Genomic DNA, 12,867 nt, shown 5'->3' on the forward strand with positions numbered 1-12,867 from the left:
CAGGTACAATTAAATTGAAGCCATCCATATTGTCCTAATATTTTAGAATTTCCTCTGTGTTTTTACAGGGGCGGGGGGTGGGGTGGGGAGGTGGAATGTGTATATGTATATCTCCACATACATGGCAACTTACCAGCTATGTTTTTAGAAAATTATAGGGAAACCTGGCCAAGGAATTTAGTTAAATCATTTCACTAAAGTGCATTTAGGTTATTATAAATCCCTTTTTCTTGGACCTTATCAAATACATTATCAACTGTCTATAAAGGTAAATGTCTATAAAATTTACAAAAGGTAAAGTGGAATGTCATCAACTGGCAAATGTTTAAAAACTGAAAAGCATTTTCAAATAAATTGAATAAGCTGCTTCAAAATCTGAACAGACAATCTTAACCATACATTAGAAGACATTTAAGCATTAGATAACAGCAGGAACTCAATGAAAACCTGAAGTTGTAAAGCAGAGCCTAGACACTGGAAAGGCAAGTAGGAGATACCTAATGACACTGGGCCATGGTAGGCCACAGTAAGGAGTACCATTTTTTGAAACACTATGTCAGAAAAGTTTACTTTCCATGCCATATAGGTATACATTTGGTGGTATGCAAAGATGCATGTGTTACATGGAAGCACATTTCCAGTGGACAGTAATATGGGGCACAGAATTTTCAGACCTTGCCTAAGGCACACAACTGCCTTGTCTAAGCCCTCTTTGGATGTCATTTCTTCTTTTAGATGCCATCTGCATCAGTACATGAAAATGCTTTGTTCAGATCCCATGAACTCAGGCCTTAGTTGTTAAAAAATAAATAAACATGTGAAAAATCACTTGAATGGTTATGTGCATTTTGCCACATTATTATGGGGAGCTATCTGGTTTAAATTTTTGTTAAAAGCCTTATCAGTTCACCTTTAAAAATTGCAAATTTATTGAAGAAACTAGAAACAAGAAAAACTAGTTAAGATATTCATTGAGAGTATATGAACTGTTTTCTAAATAAGAGAATATAAATGAAATTTTTAAAAAGCATATAACTATTTGTTTAAGACCGATGTCTTCCCAGAAGTCAAACCCATGGAATGTAGACAATGTATGCAACACAAGAGATCTTTTCTGGCTGCCATCATATTTGGCTTTTCAAGATGGAGTTAAGCCTGGGCTAGTCATCTCTGTGGTGGGACTTGCAAGGTAGTCACTTGATTTCAGGCTTGTTAGAGATTTATAACTTGCTACTGAGGTTAGAGAGCCACAGAGACCAAGTAATGAGGGAGTGTCTTCTTTACCTGGAATTCAGAGAATAACAAGTCATTCTATGCACTTAAATTTTTTTGCCAACAAAAATGTCATTGAGAACTGATACATTTCAAAATCTTACTAGTGGAAATATCACAATACTAAAAACCTGCTGCCTAAAAGATTTTAGCTTTCACTATTTTCAACGTTATTCCTAACGACCTGCTCAAAAAAGACATCTATTTTTCACATATTTGATGTACTGTGTAATTCTGAAATATTTTCTAAATTCAACCCCCCTCCCCCCATGTTTGGCTACTTTAAAGAGGCATGTTTAATTAGGAAGAGATGGGATGATACTAAAATTTCAGAGCATCTTAGTGCCTTTTATCCAAAATATGCTTCGCAGCACCTGAATTCTAGAAAGTTTACAAAAAGTTTACTATAATCTAGTGGATCAAAATACTCTTTTTGGCATTCAAAGCCATAACCTAACCCCCCTCCTCTCTTTTCAGGCTTCTTACATATTACTCACAACAGACTTTTCAATCCAGTGACAGTGGCTTCCTAGCTGTTCGGCAGATAAGACCCTTTATCTCTCAGCTCTGACCATTTTATCTGGCTGTCCCCCATGCCTGGAATACTCTTCCTCCTCCCCACTGACTACTCACCTCCCTGGCTTCCCTTGGCCTGACTTAGTCGCAACTAAAACCCCACCTTTTACAGACAGCCCCTCTTAATTCCAATGCTTTCCCCCTTTTAATTATTTTTATTATACAGCTAGTTTTGTAAACGTTTGCTTGCATGTTGCTCTCTTTATGTATCCCCAGCACTTAGCACAGTACCTGGTAGATAGTAGGTACTTAATAAATGTTGATTGATTGATTGATTGGAGTCAGAAGATACTTCGGGATCATAAGCAAGTCACTGAACCTTTGAGATCTTCAGTTTCCTAGTCTATAGATAGGAATACTGATACTTGCACTATCTCTCACAAGGTTGTGTTGAACACTTGGCAAATCTAAATGACCACGGAAGGGAGCTTATTTTTTTTTTTTATATTTATTTTATTTATCTAATCCATCCATGGAGGGGGGCAATGGGAGTTAAGTGACTTGCCCAGGGTCACACAGCTAGTGTCAAGGGTCTGAGGCTAGATTTGAACTTAGGTCCTCCTGACTCCAGGGCCAGTGCTCTATCCACTGTGCCACCTAGCTGCCCTCAAGGGAGCTTATTTTTACTGAGGGCTATGTTAAGCCTGATCTGGTAAGGCCAGAGCTATCACTGCAACAACTATCAAGGAGCTCTGCTAAGTGCTAGGGGAGAGAAAAACAAGAAGAGCCTGCCCTCAAGAAGCTTTCAGTGCATTGGGAGGGGAAAAAAAAATGTCTTCAGAATTGATTCCAAGTACAAAAAAGTGGGGATGACAGCAGGACCAGCAGGATTAAGACTTGAATTGAGCTTTGAAGAAAGCCAGAGCTTCCTGGATACAGAGCTGAGTTAATGCATTTCCACCACGGGAGGCAGCCTGTACATTGGAAAACAGTCCTATTTCAGCTGATCATTTCCCCCAAGCTATTTATGCATAAAAGTAGCAAGGGAGAAGCCAAACCCCAGCAATGAGGGTTGGGTGGTGTTGACTGTAGTTCAACATTTGCATCCTATCAGACCACCAAGCATGGTGCCAATTTTTTTGTTTTTTTGTTTGTTTTGGGAGTTTTTTGCAGGGCAATGAGGGTTAAGTGACTTGCTCAGGGTCACACATTTGAACTCCGGTCCTCCTGAATCCAGGACCCGTGCTTTATCCACTGTGCTACCTAGCTGCCCCCATAGTGCCAGTTTTTGTTTTTGTTTTAGTGAGGCAATTGGGGTTAAGTGACTTGCCCAGGGTCACACAACTAATAAGTGTTAAGTGTCTGAGGCCGGATTTGAACCCAGGTACTCCTGACTCCAGGGCTGGTGCTCTATCCACTGTGCCACCTAGCTGCCCCTATGGTGCCAGTTTTAATAAGGGCTGAGCCAACATTCTCCTGGGGCCTTAGGTCCCCCATCCATTACTACATAAGATACTTCCTGTACTGGGTGCTGTGGATAGCAGGGTAAAAGTGAAATGATTTTTGCCTTTGCATTCATCTTACCAAGGGAGACAAATGTGCACACAATCATACATACAAATAAGGATCAGGGAAATCCTGTGGAAGATGGTGTTGGAGCCAAGCTTGAATAAGTTTAAAGATTATACAAGAGCTGTGGTGGGGGTTGTGTTCTAGGCATGGAAAGTGTAAAGCAGCTGTGCCTGTGGATGATGAGCTCTGATAACTTCCATGAATGCCAGTTCACTTAGAAAAAGCCATCAGCTCTGTTCTACTTGTTTAATTAACAAACCTGACTTTCGAGATTTGTTTGCCTGGATTTGCATTGTTTCTCCTCTCCGGGGGCACTGCAGTTTTGTCTTATTTACTGTCTTGCTATATCACAAATCTTGCATCTCTAGAAACAAGTGTCATTAATTTGACAGCATAAAATTGGAGTTACTCAAGAAATACTGCTGTGGCATCATAGGTGTCAGATGTATCCAAAGTCAGCCACATAGAAAAGTATCTTTTTCAGGAAAAACACCGATATTTTGATCCAGGATATCCTTAGCAGTAAAACCTTCATCAAGGAAGCTGAAGTCAAGCTTATTTCTTAAACTACTCATGGCTCCTTTAAAAATATAATAGGTGGCACAGTGGATAGAGCACCGGCCCTGGATCCAGGAGTGCCTGAGTTCAAATCCGGCCTCAGACACTTAATACTTACTAGCTGTGTGACCCTGGGCAAGTCACTTAACCCCAATTGCCTCACTAAATATATATAGATAGATATAGGTAGATATAGATATATAGGTGGCGCAGTAGATAAAGCACTGGCCTTGGACTCAGGCGGACCTGAGTTCAAATCCAGCCTCAGACACTTGACACTTAACTAGATGTGTGACCCTGGGCAAGTCACTTAACCCTCATTTCCCTGCCCCCCCCCAAAAAAGAAAAAAAAGATAATAATAAAATGGAAAACTAAGAAAGGGAATGAAAAGGAAGACAAAGTCCTTAAATTTTAGGTTATGATTTAGCATCTACCCTTTACCCCAAGACTGTGATTATGGACAGAACAGTGATAATGTCTTCTCTTCTACACCTCTGTTCAATCAACCCTGGCTACCTAGAGCCACCAGCCAAAGCTGGCAGAGGTTGCAGAAGACTAGTACTTTGAGAATTTGTGACAGTGGATACACGTATACAAACTGAAAACCTATTTATAACATAGCAGATAGACCTCAGGAGTTAATATTGACATTGATGAAAATACCAATGATGAAAGGGGTAAGACAGGAACACTAAAATATCATTGGTATAGCTATGAAATGTTCCAGCTATCTGGAAAACAATTTGGAACGTTCATACCATTTTACCTACTAAGTTCCACTTAAAGGGATCAAAAAAAAAGAGAGGTGACAGAAGTTCCCCATATACAGAAATCTTCACAGCAGTACTTTTTGTAGAAGTAAACAAAAAATGTAAACAGTGGATTATACTCATTACTGAAGTGTGTCTGACCCAACTGGTGTGCAAAAACAATGCTGTATCATTGCACCCTACCATTATGCCCTTGAACAAGTCACCCTCATTGGGCTTCCATTTCCTTCTCTGTAAAGTGAGGGGGCAGGGGCTGGACTCTGACCTCTGAAGGCCCTTTCAGTTTTAAATCTCTGATCCTAAGGACTGACAAATGAGTGATTTGGGGAGGGGGGAACAAAAAAGGAAAGACCTGAATGACCTGATAGGAAAACAACATACACTGATAACAGTAATTTTAGTGAAAACATAGTACTTAAGGTTTGTACAGTGTTTTATGTATAGTATCTCTAAACCCTAGGAAGTAGGTGCTATTTTTACACCCATTTTACAGACGAAGAAACCAAGACCCAAAGAGATTAAGTGACTTGTCTAGAGTCACAAAGCTAGTATATATCTGAGGCAGGATTCAAACTCCCATCTTCCTACTCCAGTTCTTTTTTGTTGTTGTTGTTGTTTTTGTTTTTTGTTTTAAATTTTTATTGTTGCCTTTTATTTTTACTATGTAAGTATTTCTTTTTAATAGACCTACCCATATCAATTGCTTCCCACCCTAAACAGTGAAGAAACATTTGAACAAGCTGAGCAACTCAGAAACATCCTACTCCATTTCTAACACTGATACCTCGATGCCTAACAACACAATGACATCCAAATTAAAATACAATAACTACATTTGTTCTAGAGGACCAATAATGACACATCCTCTCTTGGTAGAAAAATGGACAAGTTGAGGGTAAAGTGTTGTACATATTGTCAGGCATGATCTCTGGTTGCTTTAACTTTCTGTTGTTGTTATAAGGGGTTTAGGATGCATTGGGGGTTGCTGGTAGTGATTGGGAAATTACTTTTGTAAAAAACAAAAACATCAAAATGTTTTTAAAGAGTTGCTGTGGGAGCAGCTAGGTGGTGCAATGGATAGAGCACCGGCCCTGGATTCAGGAGGACCTGGGTTCAAATCCGACCTCAGACACTTAACACTTACTAGCTGTGTGACTCTGCACAAGTCACTTAACCCCAATTGCCTCACTAAAAAAAAAAAAAAAAAGAGTTGCTGTGACTAACAAAATGATACTAGGGTCAGTCTAGTGATATTTAATCTTTTAAAAATAACCAGTATTTATCTACTGCTAATTTAACTATGTTCCAGGCACTGTGTTAAGCACTCTAAAACTATCTCATTTGCTCCTCAAAATAACCATTATTAATTAGGATGAAGAAACTGAGGCAAACAGGTCAAATGATTTGCCCAGGGTCTCACAGCTTGTAAGTATCTGAGGTCACATTTGAACTCAGTTCTTCATGATTGTAGGCCCAGTGTAGCTGCTCCACAAATGGGATATACTTTCATCTACCTAAGATGTTGCAGTGTAGAAATTCAATGTTTTATCTCATGTCCAATGAGCATATCTTGTGGGAGTAATGTAGAACCTTGCAAATAGGAGGTCCCCAGATCATAAATGCAGACCTTGAAGGAATCTTAGGGGTCATTTCTTCCAAACATCCCCCCCACACACACACACATTTGACAGATGTAGATACTGAAGTGATTTGCCCACACAATAACTAACTGGTCTTTAGGGTTTGATACAGGAGTTTTGAAAACACAGATTGCTTTCGAGTTTTGTTTAGCCTAACAACAGGGAACTAAAACACTATTACAGCCTTAACACAGCGTTTGTGATTGGCCACAAGATGGCGCACTTTTGTAATTTATAAAACAGCTTCTTTCACTGGTAAGTACTTGGCAGTGTTTGCCAAACCCAGTTCCCATTGTCAACAGGTCTTACACAGAACCCATAACACTTTCTGCATTAATAGAAAGGAAGATCACATGAAAACTAGCACACATCTTGGATTCAGGTGGGTTTGTTTTTTAAGTCACCTCATTTTAAAACTGACTGGACATTCTAAGACCAGTGTTTTATACCTGTATCAATAGTGCTGAAGAGCAAAAACTTCTCTTCCCCATGGTAATCACGAGGTACTTACAGCTGCGCTCTAGGGGAAAAAACACTCAACTTGGACTCGGCAGATCAAAGATTTAATTTTGACTGCCATTTACTACCTCGGAGCAATTTACTTGACCACTCAATTTTCTCGTCAGCAAAATGGGCAAAATATTTGTAGTAACCACTTTATGGGTTGTCAAGGGTAATTGTTTGTAAACCATAAAGCACTAGAATAGATTATCCAAATCATCCTTCTTAAAGGATGCACAGACATGACTGTGGGTAAATGTTTAATAACCTGCTCTCCAGGTTTAAAAAAGGCATAATACAGTATTATTAACACTTTCTCTGTCCCTTTATGTTAACAACAACAAAACATCACTCTCTTAACCAACAAAATAATAAATCATGGCCTGGATTGTTGTATTTGTAGATTTCCAAGATGTAAGTGCTCATACTGAAAATTTAACAATTGGCTTTTGAGGAGGCTCCAGTATAGGCCCATTACAGCACACTCTCTCTTTTTTTTACTAAAAGCAGTAAAATGAACTCATATATTCATATATTTCCAACAAAGATCATGGAGTTAGAGATGGAAAGGACCTACAGAGTCACCTAGTCCAAACCTCTATTCCCTTTTTTAAAATAAAAGAATAAGCCAGGGCCCAGTGAGCTTCAATAACTTGCTCTAGTTGTCTCATCAGTAATAAGTGCTAGAACCAGGATGCAAAGCTAGGTGACTGGAATTAAGTCAACAGTACTTTCTACTGCATCATGAAACAAAAAATGGCTAATTAATCAGAAAATTTAAGTAATTTAAATTTTAATTAAAAACTAAATTACTAGCTCATTCCTTGAGCTTTTGTCTGACTTCTTGTTGTACTTAAACACATGAGAAAGAAAAGAGAAGAAAGCATTGTCACCATGTGGTTTAGTTGACAGAAATAATCCTAGATTCAGAGGACTGTCATTTAAATTCTAGCTTCATAAACTTTTCTCCCTTTCTGACCTCAGGATTTTATTTAACTTTTCCTGAATCTTGTGTCTTTGTAAAATGAAGCAATGGGACTAGAAAACCTTAAAGACCCCTTCCAGGCCCAGATAACTTTCCCAGCATGCTCTACAGAAAGTCTCCATCCCCAAGAACATATCCTGATGCTCTGAACATAGCAGGGGAGCAGAAGAAAAGGAATATTGCAGGTGGACACTGCTTACCTTCACTTAGTAGATTTAACATGTCTTGTTTGCCCTCTCCATCCTGCGAATGAGCCGGACCCAGAGATGTCTGAGATAGACTAACTTCTGCTGATAACTGGTCCAGACTTTGAAAACTCTTGCTGTAAAACAGAAATTAAGATACCACTTGAATTTCCTCCCACAAAGGAAGACTTGCAGCACCACAGCATGGGATTCTTTTTTCAGTCTATTGCCTTTGGGTCAACTTCTCATCCATATTCTTCCTTGAACTCTTTTGGAAAGAGACTCCAACCTCAATGATCTCTACCTCATTTTTGTCTCTTAACTGTAAAAAAGGAAAAGGGGGGGGGGGCCGGGTTATACTTGTGAAACAAGCTCTTATATTTACACTGTTATCTCCATTCTCCAGACATTCTTGGTAGTTAAAGATTGAAGTGCTAGGTTAAGTGACTTGCCAAGGCCTTACAGCTAATTACCACATGAGGAGGTATATGGATTGCAAATCTTCAAAGAATTAGAATATCAATAATTCAACATACTACATTAAAAATCTAGTGACTGTCATCTAATTGATTTGATACTCCAAAAGGCACTTCAAGATCTTAATAAGCCTTGGGCTTCTCACTATCAATTATCACTGTGATACTGAATTACTAGTTAACAGAATATCTGATAACATTTTGCTGTGTCTAAGCACTAACAAAGTAACTTCGCTGTTTGGACTCCATCATCTGAGTGCTAATATTCAGGCCTTTTTTTTTCTTCTGGAAAGTCATTCCATTACAAATGTATTATGATGGAGGGAAAGTGGCAATTTTCTTTTCAAGATTAAAAGGGTACATTCATGAAAGTTTCCTACCACTTCCCTCACTTAGTCCTTCAATGTAAAACTTAAAGTTGAACCTTGGTGTTAGATACTTTATGTGTAAATTTTTATTTCCATATCTAAGTAGTTCAAGCTGGAAATATTCAACATGTATTTACAGTTAAACCTTAGTTTAAAAAAATAACCAAAATCTACTGTCTTTTTTCCAGTAATCATGAATAGTGGGGTTTTTTTGTTTTGGGTTTGGGGGTTTTTTGGCGGGGCGATGGGGGTTAAGTGACTTGCCCAGGGTCACACAGCTAGTATGTGTCAAGCGTCTTGAGTCCGGATTTGAACTCAGGTCCTCCTGAATCCAGGGCCAGTGCTTTGTCCACTGCACCACCTAGCTGCCCCCATGAATAGTGTTTTATATGAAGTACTTCATTGAAAAACAGAACTTGAATTCTATTCCGCTGTAACAGGCTCTCCATCATATGCACATGAAGAAATAATCTTGGGTGTAACAAATAAATGCTAGGGAGGGTCAAATATGTCCCTGTTCATCAAAACTCAAGTTAATCAAAAGGCCTGAGAATGGCAATGTAAAGAATCAATTTATAAAAACAAGGTCCATCATTTTTCTGTATGCAGAACACAGCAAGTGGTCCACAGCAGTATTTTAGATAGCCTTTGTCCTTGTTCTCCAGATCAATTTTATTAAGAAGGAAAAATGAAAGGGTTTTATTAGGAAAGAAAAAGCAATTTAATTTTTTTTTCCTTTTTGGAAATGAAGCACATACTGCTATAATGGAAGAATTTTGCCAGCATGTGAAAATAGTGCTCTCATGTTCTTTTAGCTTTCTAAAAATTCTTAATTATAAAAACATTATTCTCAATTCTACTATTACAGGGTTCTGCTGATAAGACAACAAAGCCTTATCAGGAACATATTTTTGGTTTTACTAGAACTTAATAGCTAGTTTGATTGGGAAAGATGGACCATTTAAAATATGTTCTTTTTCATCAGCATTTATAATAACAGAAAAATAAGTGTTTTAGATATTTTAAATAAAAGTGGCTTATTTGCAAAACAAACCACAGAGAAGGCAAGACAAAGTAGTATGGTGGAAAGAGGGATTTGGAGTCAGAAGATCTAGGATGTGAGCTCTGCCTCTAGCACCGTAAGCTTCAATTTCTTTCTAAAACAGGCTTAACACCACTGAGGTTGTTGTAGGCTTCAGATGATGTGATATGTGTAAAAGTTCTCTTTAGACTTAATAAAAATATAAATTATTACATCTACCAATGCAGATTAGGACTCCTCTACATGTAAGGAAACTATCTTCATTAATTATTTTTGAAGAGGACCAATGACATCACGGGGTGATGACTTGTGAATAAACTGGAATTAAGTGAGTCACATAAAGTTGTCAGATTCATTTTCTCTTCCACAGTCATCAATGTCCAGTGGCACAACACAAGTGACCTTGGCATCTTCAGTCTCTGACCAAGCTCTTAGCTCTCCACAAGCACCTGCTTCAGCCACTTGCAAGGCCGTTAGAACAATTGTTCTCATCCACCCATTCTGCCAGGGGAAGTCTTCATTGTCCATTAACTATTTAAGTAAGATACCTTTCTGTTGACATAACCAAATTATCCATTATGGTTGGAGTGTTGACTGGAAGACAACTTGCTATGTCTAAAAACCGGAACACTCATTCATGATTTCTTAGACTTTACTATCTACAAGGTTCACTTACAATGGTAGATACTGAAATAGAGAAACGCAAGTCACAAAACTTAAGCAAATTGATAATTAAGGAAACACTTACATAAAAGATATTAACACTAGGATTAATCCATACAATTTTCTTCATATGTGATAATGACATTACAGACCCATCATCCAGCACAGTGCCTGGCACACAGACAACGAGTGTTTATTAGTTGACTGACCATTTTGCAGTTGGGTTCATTCTAGTTGTGATTGTAAATCTATGCTAAGTAGAATAATAATGAACCTTTTGTCTACCCAGGGCAAGTAGTGGGATAATGTACCAAAGGTAAGCAACATGAAAAAGATCCTCAAATCAACTTCACAATTCATGATGTGAAAATAAGAAAGGTAATTAAAAGAAATTTAATTGAACATAAGGGACAATTAGTCACTACAGTGGTTTGCAGATGGTTGTTAATAAATAATAACATTGGGCGTCAGCTATTTTAGCTAACCAGGAATTAGGTGCTGAACTCAGTTGTTTTTGCATTAAATTCCTGCACCTTCTAAACTCCAGGGACTTGGGGGCAAAGTCCTTAAAACCCTTACCTAGGTATGGCTTTGATACTAAATTATCCATTCAGTTCCCTTTGTGACTACTAGTCCTCATTCATAAGTCACCCAGCCATAGTAAGGGGGTAATTTTTCATTGTAGAAATTTCTCTTATTCCAATGGTCCAAGATGAGTAATGATCCTTAAACCTTAGTCTCACTGGCCTAGAATTTGATCAAACAATTTAACTGATCAGACATTAATCTAACCATAAGCATTCGAGCACACAAAATAGAAAGGAAAAAAAAAAAGAATTAGCTGTCCGCATCCTCAGGACTAAAGGTATTAAACCTCGTAATTCTTCCCCTTCAGTACTTGTAATATGTATTTTCAAAAATTATGTTTGTAGTAATTGTGCTTTATGCCTCGTAACTTTAAGAGACTTTTCCTGTAAAATCCAAAGCCAAGTATTTAATTAATTTAAATTTTGTTTTTAAAATCATGTAAAACAGTCAGGAATAGAAACTTGCATACATAGGCATAGGCCCGATATACACTTAGACAACTTTTATTATCTTGATTAATGGAGGGAACCAGAGGTGTGGATAATCTAAGTGATTTATTCTCCTATGGTTTGGCACAGGCTTTCATTTGTATTAGCCAAACATAACCAGCTGGGCAGCGGAGATAGTATGTTGAGAATCTTATAGACAGTGGTCAAGAGAAAAGGACTAGCATAAATTTAATTTTCCACAGATAATCAACAAAGCATCCTTTGCATGCAGATAATTAAGACTTTCTATACCCTTGTGCATCAACATGCATAAGCTTTTACATATTGTATGCCTCACTTTTACTTGCTTTAGGGTTTGAATTTCCAGGAATATGCTTGGAGAGTAAGATGACATTTGCAGTAAGAGGAAGATATTTGTGTTCATTTATTCTACTTATAGGATGCTATAAGGTGACATGGATGTTTGGGTCAGGATAGAAAAATCAAAAGGGTGACATGAGGCAATGTAAATAGTACAAACCAAACAGGGTTTTGGCAACCTCAGGCCTTAGGAAAACTGAAAACTAATCATCAAAAGCAGCAATCCTCTCTCTGAGTAGGTCATGCTGTGATTAATACAAATGATGGACCAGTAGCCCCATATATCTGAAGTGATATGATCAATATGCACCAGTAAGTTATCAGAATAAATAAAAGCTCTCTATTAAAAACTATGAAGAGTATACAGAGACTCACAGTTGTCAGTTACACAACAGCAATTCAATCTAAAGCAGAAGAAAGATTTGGTGAATGTGGGTAAGGATAAAAGGACAAACTAGAAAGTTAATGGGAAATATGCTAGCACTATAGCTCATCTTGGTGCCAAGTGAAGTGAGCAGAGTTAGGAGAATAGCTTATTCAATAATCACAATATTGTAAAGACAACAACTCTGAAAAGACTTAGGGACTCTGATCGACACACCAACAACCACAGTTCCAAAGGACTCATGATGAAACATGCTGTCAACTTCTCAATAGAGAAGTGCTGGACTCAGCAAATCAAAACATATGTTCTTTTCCTTTTAGGACACTGCTAATGTAGGAATTTGTTTTTTGCAAGACTGTATGTATTTTAATGGGCTTTGTTTTTCTTACCTCCTCACTAGGTGGGGGAGGGAAGAGTAAGAATTTGGAATTGGAAATAAATTGGGGAAAAGCAAGCAATATGTAATAGAGATTCGGATTTTCCCATATGATCCTCTTTTCCTATTCTATTTTCTATATGGAAATATTTTTGGCATT

The 12,867-nt window shown here is 37.9% G+C and overlaps 1 protein-coding gene across 4 annotated transcripts in view; it reads right to left on the reverse strand.

Moving 5' to 3' along the window:
- Positions 1–510: 510 nt before the first annotated feature.
- The window catches only part of RUNDC3B (RUN domain containing 3B), a 115,150-nt gene continuing 102,793 nt past the window's right edge, over positions 511–12,867 (reverse strand). For all 4 annotated transcript variants that reach the window (XM_043965971.1, XM_043965969.1, XM_043965970.1 and 1 more), the window contains 2 exons: positions 8,016–8,137; positions 511–1,284 (listed from right to left, as the gene is read on the reverse strand). In XM_043965971.1, coding sequence (XP_043821906.1) covers positions 1,139–1,284; positions 8,016–8,137 — 268 coding nt within the window. In that variant the 3' untranslated portion in view covers positions 511–1,138. The remainder of the gene's footprint in view (positions 1,285–8,015; positions 8,138–12,867) is intronic.

Source organism: Dromiciops gliroides, chromosome 5 (assembly GCF_019393635.1).
Source record: "Dromiciops gliroides isolate mDroGli1 chromosome 5, mDroGli1.pri, whole genome shotgun sequence".
In the NCBI taxonomy this organism is placed as follows: domain Eukaryota; kingdom Metazoa; phylum Chordata; class Mammalia; order Microbiotheria; family Microbiotheriidae; genus Dromiciops; species Dromiciops gliroides.